The following is an 18,844-nucleotide window of genomic DNA, read 5'->3' as shown; positions in this document are numbered from 1 at the left end:
TAGGGTCTTACTCATCTGCGAGAGAGAGAGTGTGTGTGTGTGTGTGTGTGTGTGTGTAGGCACATGAACAGAATGGACCCTTCATGAACTATGGGATGTTTTATGCCAAGAGATACTGTACTGACAAATGGTCCTGGCTACTCACCTATTATTGAAAGGACATTAAAAATTCTAAATAACCACACTGCTTTCCTAGGTGAGTATTATTTTCAGTCTTTGGACAACAAAGTTCTAAAACTAACATGCCCCTACCTTAACAACCATTCTCTCCTGCTCTTTTAGGTAATAACTACTTTGACCATGCAGTGCTTTCTTTATTTTTCAAAAATTTGTGATTGTTTAAACAAAAAGCTCTGGAAAGCATGCCTTGTACTATTTCTTTCACTAAATGGTGTTTATCTAGAACATAATGGGAAGGGGTCAGTATTAAATAAAATCTTGAATTCTCATTTATAATTCAACTGGTTTATGTGCAACTTTATATGTAGGGCTTTTTTTTTTTTTAAGATTTTATTTATTTATTTGACAGAGAGAGAGATAGCGAGAGCAGGAACACAAGCAGGGGGAGTGGGAAAGGGAGAAGCAGGCTTCCCGCGGAGCAGAGAGCCCGATGTGGGACTCGATCTCAGGACCCTGGGATCATGACCTGAGCCGAAGGCAGACGCTTAACAACCGAGCCACCCAGGCACCCCTATGTGCAACTTTGAGTGGAACTCTGTTGATACAGCTATGGGTTGAGCATAACCAGAATTCCAAGTAAACCTTTCTCTTTAAGATACTGTTTAAAACAAACAGAGTCACTGGAAAGGCATTTTTGTTTCCACCAGTCAAAAGAAGCCTCTAACCTGACCGCAGAAGCAGGTGACTGGGGCGGACAGGTCCCGCAGAGCAGCATCCAGTGTCTAAATATCAAATGACACTGCAAATGTTCAGTGAGTGGCTATCGAGTTTGCGACAGTAAGTGAAACTACTTGATGGAATGATTTGTTAAGCATTTGTTAAATCCCTCAGAACAGAACGAAGGGTCAGTAAACAAGTCCAGAGAAAACCTCATTCACCAATAGAAACGTTCAGGCCCATCTACTAAGAGGTTGCGCACAGTTACTTGAAAGAAAAGCTTAATAATGTAAGCAACATTTGCAGCCTCGGAAAGGTTGATTCAAAGTATGTTTAACATGAGGGGGTCGATGAGGAATGAGTGAAAAGGATTTAAAAAGATATAGGAAACATGGAAGTCACTAATATCTTTGATAGTTTGCCTGTGAAAATGAATTGGTCCTTGGTTACTGGGACTGAGATTCTACTCTGGCTCAGGAAACCCAGTGACGCCCCTGATTCAGTAAGGTTCTAGAAGGAAGCGGTGTGAGGTTTGTTTTCATAAGTGAGTAATACTGAAACCAAAAGTTCACTCTATCTGGAACCCACAGTTGTCTTTCAGAGCAAACATTTCTGAGATAGGAAAAGTCCAAGAACTGGGGAGAATTTTCAAAGTACAAGTGCTATACCAGAGCTTGGGGAGTCCTAAAATGAGCCTCTAAAGTCTCCTAGTTCATATGCAAAAATAATTTAAAAACTATAACAGCCTAAATATGTGTGTGTGTATCTATATGCACAGGCAAGTGAGAGTGTGAGAAGTGTGGTCTCTTGCTGACTCACTGTGACCTACTCCAGCCCTGCGGCTTCCTTTCCCTCCCTCCAGCTCCACACAGCTTTCTCTGTGGACTGAGCCCTGTTGCGGAGCGCACGGTGGTTTTACCATTTGTAAAGGGTTGTAAAAACACAAAAGAATACACAATGGGGACTCCTAGTGAGCCTCAAGGTCTCAAATATTTACTCTCTGGTCCTTTACAGAAATAGTTTGCTTGTTCCTGTTCCACAGGATAGAACACTGGTCCCAATGAGCAGGTGAAGTCCAATTTACATTACCCGCATCCGTGTCTAACACCCTGCCTGGCACGATAAACACACTGGTGCTTAAAAATGAAGGTACATAACTTCCTAAGAGAAAACATCTCACTAAAGTCTGAAATTGCAACAAATTCCCCCATTTTCAGACCTCCCCAGCAGGTGATTGGTAGGATGGTCAGAATGTAGTAACTTTTGACACAGAGAAGAGTTTTAGAATCAGGTCTCTTCAGGAACTTATGTTTCTTCCCCATCTTTCAATGAGACTTATTTGATCGCTGTCTATAGTAGTTTATAGCCTTCAGTCTTAGAAATACCCAGAATTAAGGGAAATGAGATTTTTAGCCTGAAGCTACTGTTGTCTTCCAACCTTTAAAATCCTAGCCTTTTGGGGCGCCTGGGTGGCTCAGTCATTAAGCATCTGCCTTTGGCTCAGGTCATGGTCCCGGGGTCCTGGGATCAAGCCCCACATCGGGCTCCCTGCTGAGCAGGGAGCCTGCTTCTCCCTCTCCCACTCTCCCTGCTTGTGTTCCCTCTCTCTGTCAAATAAATAAATAAAATCTTTAAAAAAATTTTTTTAAGATTTTATTTATTTATTTAATTGAGAGAGAAACAGCATGAGAGGGGAGAGGGTCAGGGGGAGAAGCAGGCTCCCCGCTGAGCCGGGAGCCCGATGTGGGACTCGATCCCAGGACTCCGGGACCATGACCTGAGCCGAAGGCAGTCGCTTAACCAACTGAGCCACCCAGGCGCCCCAATAAATAAAATCTTTAAAAAAATAAAATAAAATTCTAGGGGCGCCTGGGTGGCTCAGTCGTTAAGCGTCTGCCTTCGGCTCAGGTCATGATCCCAGGGTCCTGGGATCGAGCCCTGCATCGGGCTCCCGGCTCAGCGGGAAGCCTGCTTCTCCCTCTCCCACTCCCCCTGCTTGTGTTCCTGTTCTCGCTGTCTCTCTCTGTCATATAAATAAATAAAATCTTAAAAAAAAAAAAAAATACTATTAAAATAAAATTCTAGCCTTTTGCTAAAAGCACATATCTCATTCTTGTAATGACTTTTTCCAATAGCCAATAAAATTCATCTCTATTATATTAACTTAGTAGGGCACCTGGGTGGCTCAGTCAGTTAAGCATCTGTCTTCAGCTCAGGTTATGATCCCAGGGTCCTGGGATCGAGCCCCAAGTAGGGCTCCCGGCTCAGCGGAGGGCCTGCTTCTCCCTCTGCCTGCCGCTCCCCCTGTTTGTGCTCTCTCTAATAAAATCTTTAAAAAAATAATTAATTTGGTACACATAAGATATATTATAATTTAGAAAAAGTTTGCCAAAGAAAACAAGCCCAAGACTTAAGTAATGAAGCCAGCAGTAAATCCCGAGAGGCTGATGGCCTCTAGAGAATCAGGAATACATGTGACAATGCAGGTCTCCTCTTGGGCCATCAGCTGTCACTTTCAATAGAAACCACAGAAGTCCGGGAAGAGGAGGCATGGGGGTTTGGGCCAAAATCAGTCTGCTCCTTTTCCCGTTATTATGAAAATGTCCTTTTAAGAGTAATAATATAAATATAGAGGTTAGTATGATTGAGAGATGAGACCCGAAGAGAAGGAGTGTCAAATACTACTTCGGACTTTTTAAAAGATACACAGTATTTTTAAGGATAAAAAACAACAAATAAATTCCTTCTACCACCAAAGAACCACTGTGCCCTTCTTCCCCTCCCACCCTACTGTTCCCCCATTCCACTTAACTTCTTTCTCTCTGCTTATTCCTCAAGAATGATCCACCTCAAAACCCTTCCTCCAGAAGCTTCTGCTCCTTAAGGGAGTCCTTCCTGTGGCTCCATTCCCTGAGCATCCCAACCCCCACATTATCCTGTTCCCCTCTGTGCTGCTCTGTTGTGATTTTTACATACCTTAGAGTCACGCCTCAGAGAGTCACACTACTTTATAAGACTGGCAGCAGGCTTGGACAAGGCCATAAAAGCTAAGTACGTTTTCTTCTGTACTCTCCGGAAACTCACTAATCATTTTAATAGTTGACATTCAAAAATCTCCTGTAATTCACTCATGGGGCAGACCTAGTGTGTTTTGAGCAACTTACTACAGTGAAGTCCTGTTCCAGATGACCCACGTTTCCACTGACTTAACACGGATACTCCACAGTCATGCGTCCAGCCCAGGAAAGCACTCTCCACATGAGTGCATCAGGCCCGGCATTATTTTAGATTCCATCTAATTGCTCTTTGGAAGTAGCATTGGTTTCTTCTCAACACAGGACAAAATAACTCGGATGCAGAAAAGTGATCAAAATGAACATTCTGGCAATTAGGAAGTGTTCTGTCTGTGGCCATTGCTCTAGGCATTCCACTGGAAACAGCATCGTTGTCTTAAAACTGTGTTAAATTGCTGTATCCCACTCCTGGAGGTGTTTGCTTTTTTAGATTTCCCTGAGCAACAAAAAAAAATTAGAAATGAACTCACCACACCATAGGAATATGTGTCACAAGTTTCAGACACAGGGAGACTTTGGATAACTTCTGGGGCCATCCATGGGAAAGTTCCAACCAAGGACATGTGTGTTGTATGGTTATGGAACCGAGAGGCACCAAAATCGCATATCTGAGAAAAGAGAAACAAGTATCAACCTTCAACCACTGATTAATAAAAGAATTATCTGTCACAAAAACTTACATCCGAAGTTAACAAATACTTTTGAAAAAAATTAAAAGGAGTCCTACCTTCAATACCCCATCAGCAGCTATAACAACTAAAAAAAAAAAAAGGAAAGAAAAAAATTATGACAATCATCTAATTTATTTGAGTCATCTTATGCCGAAAAAAACCCATAAACTTCTACTTCTATCTTCCATATGGCATATGAAAGGTAAAACTGAAGTATTTACTGCACTGAAGCTTTTAAAACAAGAACAAAAAACTAATTCCATGAGGTACTGACTAAAAGGCTTTCGAAACATTTGTTTAAATCAAATGTAGTACTAAGGTCCTGTAAAAATGGCACAGCTTAGTAGCAGTAAAGAGAACCAACACCTTTTTAAAGATTTTATTGATTTATTTAGGAGAGAGAGAAAGAGAGTGCTAGTGACCTCCTCAGTATCCCATGGCGGGCTCCCCGCTCAGTGGGGAGTCTCTTCTCCCTCTCCCTCTGTCCCTTCCCCATGCTCATGCTCTCTCTCTCTCTTTCCGCATGCCCGCTGTAGGACGGACCCTGGGATCATGACCTGACTGGCAGATGCTTAACTGACTGAGCCACCCAGGCACCCCAAGAACCAAATTTTTTACTTGGGTTCTGCCACGATTCTACCAGCGTGGTACTGAGGACGTCACTAGCAATTACCACTTCCTGGTATCTATCTTTCCTCCCAACTGAAGAGTGATTCTCTTGTAGGCAGGGACAACATTCATTCATTCACTTATTCATACATTCACTCACTTAACAAATATTTGCCAAGCACCTGTTATGGGCGAGGCAATGTACTATGTTCTGGAAGAGGAAGGTGAGCAAGACTGGCTTTTCTCTGCCCCTGTGGAGCTTACAGTCTCATGGGAGAGACACTGAAACCAATGTCTATAATCAAATGGGATAACACCTAAAATTAATATAATACTGTATGTTAATTATACTGGAATTAACATTTAAAAAAATTTTTAAATATATAATTATGTGGGATAAATTCTATGATGAGAGACACAGAGATTGCCTTGGAATCAAAGAGCAGGGGTATCTAAGTCTAAGAAGGTCAGCAGGAGTTTTCTGGAAGAAATGGTGCTCACACTAAGACCTGAAGAACATGCTGGGACTAACCAGACAGAGAAGCGCTGCGGGAGGACAGCATTTTCTAGGCAGAAAAAAGACCTTGCAGAAGGTCAGGAGCAGAGGGAAATGCAGGCAATTTTGGAAGGCAGGGGCCTGGTCCGGGAGGGCCTTTGTGAGAAATGGAAATCCAATGAACAATTTTAAGCAGAGAAATGAAATGGTCAAATGTGCAGAGGGGAGAGCATATGAGAGAAGAACAGAACTGGAGGCAAGGAGATCACTGTGCACCCAAGTGGTTGTAGTCCAAAGGACAAAAGGATGCCCAGACAAAGGCTGTGGCACAGAACAGGAGAGGTGGACCAAGTCAAGAAACATTTAGGAGGCCAAATCAGGGGCACCTGGGTGGCTCTGTTGGTTTAGCGCTGGATTCTTGGTTTTGGCTCAGGTTGTGATCTCATGCGTTATGATCTCACGGGTTATGGGAGCCCTGTGTTGGACTCCACCTTCAGTGGGGAGTCTGCCTCCCCTCTCCCTCTGCCCCTCCCCCTGCTCACATACTGTATCTCTCTAAAATATTTTTTTTAAATATTTTAAATATTTTTAAATATTTGCCTGGGTGGCTCAGTCGTTAAGCGTCTGCCTTTGGCTCAAGTCATGATCCTAGGGTCCTGGGATCGAGTCCCACATCGGGCTCCCTGCTCAGTGGGGCGTCTTCTTCTCCCTCTCCCTCTACCCCTCCTGTTGCTTGTGCTCCCTCACTGGAACACTCTCTCTCAAATAAATGAATAAGAAAGAAAGAACGAAAGAAAGAAAGAAAGAAGAAAGAGAGAGAGAGAGAGAAAGAAAGAGAAAGAAAGAAAAAAAGAGAAAAAAGAGAGAGAGAGAGAAAGAAAGAAAAAGAAAGAAAGAAAGAAAGAAAGAAAGAAAGAAAGAAAGAAAGAAAGAAAGAAAGAAAGAAAGAAAGAAAGAAAGAGAAAGAAAGAAAGAGAAAGAAAAAAAAAACATCTAGGAGACCAAATCAACTGGACTTAAGCAATGGGGGGGGAGGACTCAAGGATGAAATCAAATAACGAGGCAATACAGCATAATGATTAGAGCAAGATCTCTGCAATCAAACTGTTCCTTTTTATCTCATTTCTGGCTTAGGCAATTGGTATTGCCATTCATGGAGAAAAGGAATATAGAAATAACTTTTGGGGGGCAGAGAGGAAATGACAAGATCAATGGGGACATGATATATCTTAGGGTCATACAAATATCTATGTGGCATCTCCCACTAAGCAGACAGACACGTAGTTCTGCAGCTACGCTCTGTCTGGGAGTCCTAATATGCAGATGGGGCTTTTATGGGAGTGGGTAAATAAGAGGAGAAGAGGCGAGGAGACCCAAGGTAGACCTTAAAGAACCGTCTGGCATTTCTTTCCTTTTTTTTTAAATTAAATATTTTATTCATTTATATTAGAGAGAGTGAATGAGCAAGCAGGGGGAGAGGCAGAGGAAAAGACAGAATCTCAAGCAGACTCTGCACTGAGTGCAGAGCCTGATGGAGGGTTCCATCTCACAAGCTTGAGATCATGACCCCAGCCGAAATCAAGAGTTGGAAGCAACTGACTGAGCCACCCAGGTGCCCCCTGGCATTTCTTTTGTAAGCCACACAGCGCCCTGAACACACTAGCTGATCAATTCTTACTGAGCTATTACTAATGACCTTGGTAAGTGGGGAAAATAGACTCTTTGCATGGAATAGCCTAAGGGTAAATGTGATACTATATATAAACTGCCAATTTTTTCAAATAAAGATAGAAATACTGTTAATACCATATTCAGTTACTTTTTAAAAATACCTCTGCTTCTTTTTTCTCATTATAAGATTAACAAGTGCTTCATTAAAAAAGAACCTAACATAAAAACATGTAACATAGAAAATAAGAGTCTTGTTATTCCATTTCAGAACCAAAAAAAAAAATTGCTAAAAGTTAGGTCAATATTTTTTCAATGTGTTTTCCCATCAAGTAACTGCACAAATTGTAATTTGTAAAAATCCGGACAGTCTCCATTGTTACTTAGTTTTCATAATGAGAGCATGGATAAATCTGTAACTTAATCATTCTCATCCCATGAGATATTCAAGATATTCTGATAAAACAGACTTAAAAAAGAGAAGTCAAGTAACTTGTGTGGATTGAAATTCTGAGCATGAACTAAAAATCTATAGTCATGGGGCGCCTGGGTGGCTCAGTTGGTTAAGCGACTGCTTTCGGCTCAGGTCATGATCCTGGAGTCCCGGGATCGAGTCCCGCATCGGGCTCCCTGCTCAGCGGGGAGCCTGCTTCTCCCTCTGTCCCTCCCCCCCTCATGTGCTCTCTCTCTCATTCTCTCTGTCTCAAATAAATAAATAAAATCTTAAAAAAAAATAAAAAAATAAAAAAAATAAAAATCTATAGTCATAAGATTCTGATACTTCCTACTAGATTCTAAATTATTTCCTAACAACTTCCTCTTAGCCAACTCATCTCGAAAGTGTTTAGCTCCAGGAAGTTTATGTCTATGAAGAGCCAAAGGATAAGTGATGACCTAGACAAAGGAGAGAACAGTCAGCCCCAGTTGCCGGGTAGGGTCGAGCTGGTGGTCCAACCCGGATGGCTGATGAGTGGCAGCCGCCAAGAACTTCCCTTTCTCCACTCCACAGACCTCATGGTCCCGGAGGCCCAGCAAGGACAGCCGGCCGGGCCCCTGCTTCTCTTCCTCCACTTACCACGACCACCCACTGCAAGGATCACACTCTTAGCATGCACCCATTTTAACTGCAGTGATTGAAAGATTTAAAAAAAAATTAGTTCTCTTCCTCCTTACTTAGAAGAATTACTTAGAAAGCATGTAAATAAGTAAAACATGTAAATAAATTGACAGCAAGATTTTTTTTTTTTTTAAGTGGCAAGCTCTAACATTTACTTTAGCTAGTGTGGGCCAGCTAAATAATCCCACTCACTGCCTTTGTCCATTAACTTCCAAGTGACATAATAGGAGAAGCATTCTGTTACCTCCCTACTGAAAAGTAATAATGTCTAATCCTGCGAGACATTTTAAAATGCTCACTTTCTAAATTAAAAAATATAAGATCATAAATAAACTTTAGAGAGTACAGAAGAAGAGAAAGAAGAAAAAGAAAGCCTTTGCTTTCCAAACTCTGAAATGTTTTGATCATTTTTGGGCACAACACCAGGTAAAATGACAGACATAAAAAGTTTACACCAAATAATTCAGGAGTAAAAAGAACAAAACTCAAAACTGCTAGTACGGAGAACCATCTAAAAATAGGAGACTAGAAGTATATGACTACATGCTTTGATCTAGCAATACCTCTTCTAGAAAGTGATTCTAGAGAAATAATTAAAGATGTGTTAAAAATTTTTGCTGAGAAATATCAAGCTCAACATTTTTTATCATAGAAAAAAATGTAAATAACCCAAATGTCCACATTCTGTGCTGATACAATGGAATACTATGCAGCTCCTTGAAATAACAAAGAATTCTGATATTCATTAACAATGGAAAGATTTTCATGGTATCAGTGATGAGTCAAAACATCAGGGTACAAAAGATATGAAAAACACGAGCCTATTTCTATAACAAGGTGTACGTATTTCGTAATAAAATAAGTAAAATAAAAACATAGGACTACATTACCATTTCGTGACTTGAGATCTCTGTGAATCACCTTGACAGGAGCCTCCATATGTAAATAGTGCATTCCTTTTCATACAAGAAGGAAGAAAGGCTTTTAATATCATTTTCCAACATTGCATTAGTATTAACTTTCTATTTTAAAACATCAGTACTACCTTTCATATTTTTGCAAAGGATTCAGTAGCAGAAACTAAATTCTTGTGTTCTATTCTTACATGATTGATAAAATAGAGACAGGATATGTCTACATTAGGAAAATTTATATGCTAAGGAAAATTCATGTGCTTTAATCTCTTAGAAGTTAGAATTTGATTGTGGGTAAAGTTATTACAATACTTAAGGACACCTTTTCTGGAGTCTGCACAAAAACAGCACAGTTACAACTAAAAGAAGTGCTCCAATGACTAAGGTATTCCACTACCAGTTGCGCTCTAGATCCGCCAAAGCTCCGACCAAGGTTTTCAGCTTTCATTTGGATGTCTGCAGCTACCCAGTTGCAGCCTGGTTTATTTTCTCAGTACTCATTCCAGTAAGACCTTGGGAGAGGTGGAGCGCGGAGGGAACTGGTTGGATTCATAAGTTGTGGTTGGTAAAGGGCTTTATGATCCTCAGAAAAATTTACAGTAGTTACAAAATATTCTCTTTACAAGGATGAATCTTTGGGATAATCTATATTTAAATGCACTCCAAAATTCTGTCCAACAAATTGAGAATGTGTATCAAGTTACTTCAGTAAACTGAATGTATATAGTTTTATTATTTTGAATAAAATATATTTTAAAATTATACTTTAAAAGACATATTTCATAGTGATCCTCTTAGTAGTATTTGACTCTTTTTCTGTATTTATGTATTGTATACCCCCTCAGGATAAAGCAAAAGAACATTTTCTATTGAAATATATTATTTCCTTTCCCTTTACTTCTCAAGTTGTCTTTTCTAAATAATGGAAGAAACAGCTTCCCCACTGCCACAACCAAACAAGCTCCTTCTGTTAATGAACTATCCATTACATGTAATAAGTAGGCTTTGGTTCTTTTTCTGAGCATACAGAAAATTTCAATTTTATAAAGGCTAATTTTTAAAAATAATCTATTCTTTTTCTACCATTCTGATTCTTAGATATTGAAGGTCCTGTAAGAACAAAGAAAATTAAAAAATTTAAACTCCTGAGATACAAAGACATGACGGGAAAGAGTCCCATTTACAAAAGTATCAGTAATTTTAGCGATCTTAAACAAGATATAGCTAGAATACAGGAGAGCATTCTTCTAACACAAAGTTCTACATACTACACACTGAAGATTCAATAGCTACAACCTGGATAACTTTTAATAACTTCTAGGACTGAATTTCATAGTTACCTCTTTCTTGCTTAAGAACTAAAGTCAGGTAGAATCTGTTTAATTACCATTAGAGGAAGGGCTAGATAGGGTCTACACTGGCTGACAAGTAAAGAATTCCAAAAACAACACTCAGGGACTAAAGCTTTAAATAGAGGCATTTTCTTCCTTATGGCAGATACTATGAGAAAAAAAAAACTAAGTTATTTGGGTATAATGTATAGTATGCTTTTATATTTAGTGTGCATAAACACAGTAGTAATCACAATCATAGAAAAGTCTGTTTAACTTGTTTTTATGGAGCCATCCATAATTCTGCCTTATTTTTATTGCAAACAATGAAGAAGGCTAAAAAAAAACCCCACCATCATCGGTTTTAAGATTCAGGGTTCCTAAAATAAAAAATTTGACTGGTGTCATTCGGGAGAGACGGGGAATCAGTGAGGACCCTTCTGAGACTGGATCCCGGTGCACCTGCTTGAACTGTTCCGCGTACACACTGGGGAGGGACTCACAAGACTTTTAGATGTACCTGCTGGTTCGCCCTTCACATCCCTTTCTACCCAGAAAGGAGAAGGGCTTTTTTTTTCCCTTTTTCTCTTTTTTTTTTGGCTTTGAGGAGGTATTCTCTCGGCAGTGATGTTAAGCAATGCCTACTTCAAAATGCATGAATCAACTCTTATTTGAAATGAATTATTCACTCTTTGATTTCTCAACATCTTGTTGCTCCAGTGTCTTCCATCACGGTCAGACTGAAAGGTTGCAGAGCTGAATGGGACACAGAATCAACAAAAATCAAGGCTTCCTACTTCATCTCCGAGTTCTGTGCACAGCTCTGCCAGAGAGAGTTGAACTCATTCTGAAAGCACTGATTTCTTCTTCCTTTTATAGGCCATTTTAAATAGTGTTACTCGTGACTATAAATAAGTAAGTTTCTTCTCTGCCTCACTCTTCTCACCTGGGGCCAAACACATTCGAACCTGCCTCTCAGGGCAATTCCGCAGCCACAAGAAGGTGATTTTATTGCGCTGCAGTTTGGCACACGGTCCCCTGCCCTCTCTCACTTCCCCCTCCCCTATTTACCTGGAGTTCCAGTCTGCTACTTCATTAGCCCTGTTCTTTCTCTTCTTTGTCCTTCTGATAGAGTGCCAGCGGGCTTGAGAAAGCCCAGGAATAACTGAGCTGATCTGCAGCCAAGGGACTTGCCCCTCAGACAGGGACTGCACTGGGGAAGGGCGGGGAGGGACAAGGTTTACAGGCCCAGCCCAGGCCCGGGGAACGGGGGTCCCAAGGAAGCTTACGGAGCGTGTGCACAGCAGGAAGCAGAGTGACTGATGTCAGTTGATTTGTTTGCTGTCTATCTATCCTAAGTGCCATTAACTAATAACATGGGTGTAATTGGCTAAGCACCCTAAATGCAAATGTCTGTAAGGTGAAGTGCGTTCAGTCGAAGACTGCTGGGATATATATTACATTTATGGAAGTGTACTTCCACAATGCTTCTCGCGGCTCCCGGCTTACAAACAGGTGGTTCCTGCATACTACAGACTTGACTATGATGTTACACGAAAATGTCTTGAAGAATGCGAGAATTTAAGTTTGATTTGAAATGCTTGATCATGAATACACAATTAAGTTAATTAACACAGCCAAAGCCTTAAGTACACCATCCTAAACATAGAGCTTATTATTCTTATAAGGTAATGAAGTATCGTTCAGCAGCAGCATTTTGCATGAAATTAAAAAAAAAATTTTTTTTCACTTTCCCTATTTGAAGAATTTGGCAGGTGTTGATGAAACTTAAAACTGACAAGAAAATTCCCCAAAGGAAAGACTGTTACTTTTGGAAATCATTGTATGACTTCCCAGTGAAAGCCAAGTATGAGTTGCTCTCCTTACTGAGCGCTAAATATCCTTTGACTTGATCTGTAAAGAGATGCTTGTAGAGATTGGAGGAGCAAAATGCAAAGGAGTGAATTGCCCTGGTAAAATCTGGACAACTTGCTTTCTAGGGGTTGCTAGAATACAAATGTAACTAACAGTGTTCATTATTTAGATGAAGCTGTTTCCAAAGCAACTTTGACAGTTATAAATAAAACTCAGAAACCTTCAGTTAGGAAAATGGAAAAAAAAAGATAAAAATAAATGGAATTTAAATTGCCTTAGAAAGCATTAGTCTATGCCGGAATTTATGAGGGAAAAAGAACTGGGCACCTTGTTTAGGGGTTCTGTGTATTAAAAATATTTCATTTCCAGGGTGATTTCCAAGTTTACATTAAATAGAAAATAAAATCTGAATTGCTTTCACATGGCAGGGCAAATAAAACTTTTTTTTCAAAGTGGTTACGGTTTTTACCATATTATTATGTACACAAATTGAGTAGGACTAATCCTACAATAAATCACTTTTTCTGGGTACTGAGTCTAAGTGGAGACTTGCGGAACAACAGAATTATGAGCTTTCTGTTTAATGTGTCAAGGAGGCTGGTCAATTACAATGTCACAAAATGTGGCAAAAATGGCTTTGAAATGAATTATTCATTCTTTGATTTCTGGAATCAAATGAGAATCTAAAGTCTTATTTTTTATTGTTTTTACTGATTTCCGTGAAAATCACTGATTTTGTTAGAACTTAGTTTTAGGGAAAGAAAGCGAAGAGAGGGCGCCTGGGTGGCTCAGTTGGTTAAGCGACTGCCTTCAGCTCAGGTCATGATCCCGGAATCCTGGGATCGAGTCCCACATCGGGATCCTGGCTCAGCGGGGAGCCTGCTTCTCCCTCTGACCCTCTCCCCTCTCATGATGTTTCTCTCTCTCTCTCAAATAAATAAATAAATAAAATCTTTTAAAAAAAAAGTGAAGAAAGAAAAGGAATGCAGGAGTGGATAGGCAGTGACTTAAAATATCTATAAACCCCCCCAACCCCCCAAAAAAGAGAGAGAGAATGAGAAAGAGACAAACCAAGAAAAGACTCTTAACTATAGAGAACAGATGTTTACCAGAGGCGAGGTTGTGGGGGGAGGCGGGTCGTGAAACAGGTGAAGAGGATTAAGGAGTGCACTTGTTGTGATGAGGACTAATATACAGAATTGTTGAATCACTATATTGTACACCTGAAGCAAATGTAACACTGTTATATAACTATACTGGAATAAAATAAAATAAAATAATCTGTACAGAAAGTTGCAGAATTCTTGCTAGTTATAGTCTAAAAAAGAGTAACAAATCTTCAACCTTAAGTCACCATGTCACGAAGGGAAAACATGCCCCACCAATTCTGTAAGAATACAGGAAGCTTTATTACCTTTGGCTACATCAGTGGCCCAGGTCATAATGTGATCCATGTCCATCTCTTCACTTCTGTTACTGTTAATGTAATCATAGAGTGATCCCAGAGAAGCATATTCTAGTTTCAAAGAAAAAGATAAGCATACAATTAAAACCAAGGGGCATTTCAGAAATAAGACTGTGTACACCTGAAACTAATATATATCAACTCTACCCAAATGAAAAAACAAAAAACAATAAAAAATAAGACTTTAATTCTCATCAGGAAAATGTGTTAAAGAATTTACCAAAGGACATTAAAAGCACATAAAAACTGTTCCACGCTGTGGTTTCTAAAAGTCATTATCCTCCTGAAAAGAAATTTGTTAAGGACAAGACCACTGACAGAATGAATGGTAAAACTTCAACTCAGGATGAACTCAAGAGCCTTCTGGATGGAACTGAGAAACACAGGGAGGTGTTGGAAGAATGCATCTGAAACAAAGGCAGACATGTATACAGGTATTTCTTTAAAAACTATCATTCTAATGAGACAGAGGAAATTAAAATATATAAGCAGAGCATTTATGTGACAAGGTAAACAAATCAATCCTTGTTGCATCAGGATTTAGAAGAGCTCTCAAAACTTAAGCACACACACATAAAAACCACAAGAGAGTGAGAAAATTCCTTTAAAAATGGCTTTGAGTGCATCCGCCTTCAGCTCAGGTCATGATTCCAGGGTTCTGGGATCAAACCCCACATCGGGCTCCTTGCTCCATGGGAAGCCTGCTTCTCCCTCTCCCTCTCCCCCTGCTTGTGTTCCTGCTCTCGCTGTCAAATAAATAAATAAAATCTTTTTTAAAAAATTGCTTTGAGATATAAATTACATACCATAAAATTCACCTACTATCAGTGTACAATTGGGTGATTTTCAGTAAATTGAGAGAGCTGGGCCACCACCGCCACAATCCAATTTTAGAACCTTTCCAGCACTCCGAACAGTTCCCTTGTCCCTATTTGCAGTTCAGCCCCACTCTCAACCCCAGCCCCGCAGCCTCATTTCTGGCTCTACAAATGTACCTTTTCTGGATATTTCATATACATGGAATCATACAGTGTGTGGCCTTTTGTGTCTGACTTCTTTTCCTTCACAAGATGATTCCAAGCTTCATTCATGCCGTAGCATGTATCAGAACTTCAATCCTTTCTATTGCTCAGTAACAGTCCGTTGTGAGGATTTACCACAATTATTTTATTCACTCACCGGGCAACAGACATTTGGGCTGTTCCTGATATTTGGCTATTAGGAATAATGTCCTATGAACACTGTGTACATTCCTTTGTATGGAAATAATGTTTTCATTTCTCTTGGGTAGATTCCTAGATGTGGAACTGCTGGGACATATAGGGAGTTTCGGTTTAACTTTCTAAGAAACTGTCAAACTGCTTTCCAAAGAGGCTGTACCATTTTATACTCCCACTAGCACTCTACGAGGACTTCAGTTTCTTCACATCCTTGCCAACACCTGGTACTGTCCATGTTCTTAATCACAGCCGTTTTAGTGAGTATAATTCCAGTGGTATCTCATATTGTTAACTGCACTTTCCTAATGACTAATAAAGTTCAACATCTTTTCACGTGCCCAGGAGCCCCGAGAATATATTCTTAGGCAAAATGTTTATTCCAATAGTTTGCCCGCTTTAAAATTTGGTTGTTTTGTTAACATGAATTTTAGGATTTCCTTGTTTATTCTGGAAGCAGGTCCTTTATCAGATTTATGATTTGTAAGCATTTTCTCCCAGTCTGGAACTTGTCTTTTCATTCTCTTAACAGCACCTTTCAAAGACCAGAAATTCTTAATTTTGATGAAGTCAAATTCATCATTTTCTCTTTTATAGATTGTTTTTGGTGTCGTATCTAAGAATTCTGCCTAACTCAAAGGTAAAAAGATTTTCTCCTATTTTTCTTCTGAGAGTTCTACAGTTTTAGCTCTTAACACTTAGGTCTATGACCCATGTTGGGTCTATGACTTATTTTTTGTGTGTGGTTTAGGATTTAAAGATTTTATTTATTTATTTGACAGAGAGAGACACAGCGAGAGAGAGGGAACACAAGCAGGGGGAGTGGGAGAGGGAGAAGCAGGCTTTCCGCTGAGCAGAGAGCCCGACGTGGGGCTCAATCCCAGGACCCTGGGATCATGACCTGAGCCGAAGGCAGATGCTCAACCGACTGAGCCACCCAGGCGCCCCATGGTTTAGGATTTAATACCATTTTTTTACATGTGGATTTCTAATTGTCCCAGCACAATTTGTTGAAAATACTATCTTTTGGGATGCCTAGGTTGCTCGGTCAGTTATGCATCTGCCTTTGGCTCAGGTCATGATCCCAGAATCCTGGGATCAAGCCCCGCATCAGGTTCCTTGCCTCAGCCGGAAGCCTACTTCTCCCTCTGCCTGCCACTCCCCCTGCTTGTGCTCTCTAACAAATAAATAAATAAAATAAATTTTTTTTAAAGTTAAAAAAAAAAAAAGAAAGAAAATACTATCTTTTACCCATTGAATTGTCTCGGCACCTTTGTTGAAAATCAATTATCAATCAGTGTTAAGAGTTTTTCCCCTAAATTCTTAATTTTGTTCCATTGGCTACATGCCTGTCCTTGGGCCGATATTGCATGTATCCTAATATCACTGACTACCACAGATTTATAGTAAATATTGAAATGAGGTAGTCTAAGTCTTCAACCTTAGTTCTTTTAAAATTCTATGTCTTTTGCATTTCTTTGTGAATTTTAGAATCACCTTGTAGTTTCTTATTTTAAAAAACCTGCTGGGATTTAGATAGGAATTATTTTGAATTTGGGGAGAATTGCCATCTTGACAATAACGAGTCTTCCAAACCATGAACATGTAATGTTCTTCATATTGTTTAGATCTATAGTTTGTCTCAGCAATGTTTTATACTTTTCATGATAAAAAGTCTTACACTTTATTAAATTTATACTCAACTATTTTATTCTTTTTGATACTACTGTGAATGAAATTGTATTTTTTTAAGATTTTATTTTTAAGTAACCACTACATCCACCATGGGGCTCGAACTCACAACCCCAAGATCAAGGGTCACATGCCCTACTGACTGAGCCAGCCACATGCCCTGAATGAAACTGTTTCTTAATTAATTAATTTGTGGATTCCTTGGGATTTTCTACATACAGGATCACGTCATGTAAGACAGTTTTATTTCTTCCTTTCCAGTATGGTCTCCTTTTATTTTTCTTGTCTAATTGTACTGGCTTAGAACCTTCAGTATAAGTATAATGTTGAATAGATGTGGCAAGAGCAGAACCTCACTGCCTTGTCCCCAGTCTTAGGGTAAGAACATTCAATTTCACCATTAAGTGTGACATTAGCTGTGGGTTTAGATGCTATTTATCAGGCTGAGAAAATTCCCTTCTGTTCCTACTCTGTTGAGATTTCTAATGATAAATGGCTGTTGTACTATGCCAAAAAGTTTTGTCTTTTTATTCTATTATCAATTTTAGTGCCTTACGTTAACTGATTTTAGATGTTAAACCAACCTTGCGTTTTTGGGATAAATTCCATTTGGTAATGGTATATAATCCTTTTTACAGGTGGCTGGATTCAGTTTGCTAATACAGCTCTTCCTCGACTTACAATGGGGTTACATATCAATAAGCCCATCATAAGTTGAAGACACAGTTAAGTTGAAAAATGCATTTAGGGGCACCTGGGTGGTATAGTTGGTTGGACATCCGATTCTTCATTTCAGCTCAGGTCGTGGTCTCAGGGTTGTGGGATCGAGCCCCGCACTGGGCTTTGTGCTCAGTGGGGAGTCTGAGGATTATCTCTCTCCTTCTGCCCCCGCTCAAATAAATAAAATCTTAAAAAAATAGTAAACGCATTTAGTACACCTAACCTACCAAACATCATAGCTTAGCCTAGCCTATTTTCTTTTCTTTTATTTTTTTTAAAGATTTTATTCATTTATTTGACAGAGAGATAGCGAGAGCAGGAACACAAGCAGGGGGAGAGAGGGAGAGGGAGAAGAGGGCTCCCCGCTCAGCAGGGAGCCCGATGTGGGGCTCGATCCCAGGACTCTGGGATCATGACCTGAGCTGAAGGCAGACGCTCAACGACTGAGCCACCCAGGCACCCCAGCCTAGCCTATTTTAAACTAAGCGCTCAGAACACTTAGATTAGCCCATAGTTGGGCAAAATTGTCTAATGCAAAACCTGTTTTATAAGGAAGTGTTGAATACCTCGTGTAATTTACTGAGTACTGTACTGAAAGTGAAAGATAGGATGACTGTACGGGGAAAGAACGGTGGTAAGTATGTCAGTTGCTTACTCTTGGGATCATGTGGCTGACCGGGAGCTGTGGCTCTTGCCGCCGCTGACCAGCATCACAGAACACGGTACCACATATTATCAGCCCCAGGAAAGATCAAACCTCAGTATCTCAAGTCCTGAAGTACGGTTTCAACTGAATGCACATTGCTTTCGCACCAACATAAAGTCAAAAAACTGTAAGTTGAACCACTGTAGTTTGGGAACCTTCTGTATGTAGTTAAGAATTTTTACGTCTATGTTCATGAAGGATATTGGTCTATAGTTTTCTTTTCTTAATATGTTTTTGTCTGGCTTCGGTATTGGGATAATACTGGCCTTACAGAATGAGTTAGTAAGTGTTCCTTCCTCCTTTATTTTCTGAGAGAATATGGGAAGGATTGATGGTGTTTTTTTCCATAAACATTTGATAGAATTCACGAGTGCAATCATCTGGGTCCAGGCTTTTCATTATGGAAATATTTTATATTATTAATTCAAATTTCTTTATTATAGGTCTGTTCA

General features: G+C 39.8%; 1 protein-coding gene across 6 annotated transcripts in view; it reads right to left on the bottom strand.

Annotated features, from left to right (window-relative positions):
• The window catches only part of MAP3K20 (mitogen-activated protein kinase kinase kinase 20), a 186,931-nt gene that overhangs the window by 73,614 nt on the left and 94,473 nt on the right, over positions 1 to 18,844 (bottom strand). For all 6 annotated transcript variants that reach the window (XM_045868602.3, XM_045868601.3, XM_045868604.3 and 3 more), the window contains exons 4-7: positions 14,007 to 14,108; positions 9,363 to 9,428; positions 4,639 to 4,667; positions 4,382 to 4,519 (exon numbers count right to left, since the gene is read on the bottom strand). In XM_045868602.3, coding sequence (XP_045724558.1) covers positions 4,382 to 4,519; positions 4,639 to 4,667; positions 9,363 to 9,428; positions 14,007 to 14,108 — 335 coding nt within the window. The remainder of the gene's footprint in view (positions 1 to 4,381; positions 4,520 to 4,638; positions 4,668 to 9,362; positions 9,429 to 14,006; positions 14,109 to 18,844) is intronic.

This window comes from Mirounga angustirostris, unplaced genomic scaffold (genome assembly GCF_029215605.1).
Source record: "Mirounga angustirostris isolate CCGP_5_RB_7025 unplaced genomic scaffold, mMirAng1.0.hap1 SCAF_3, whole genome shotgun sequence".
Taxonomy (NCBI): Eukaryota; Metazoa; Chordata; class Mammalia; order Carnivora; family Phocidae; genus Mirounga; species Mirounga angustirostris.
Note: the sequence above shows the minus strand (reverse complement) of the source record. Positions and strands in the feature narration are given on the sequence as shown.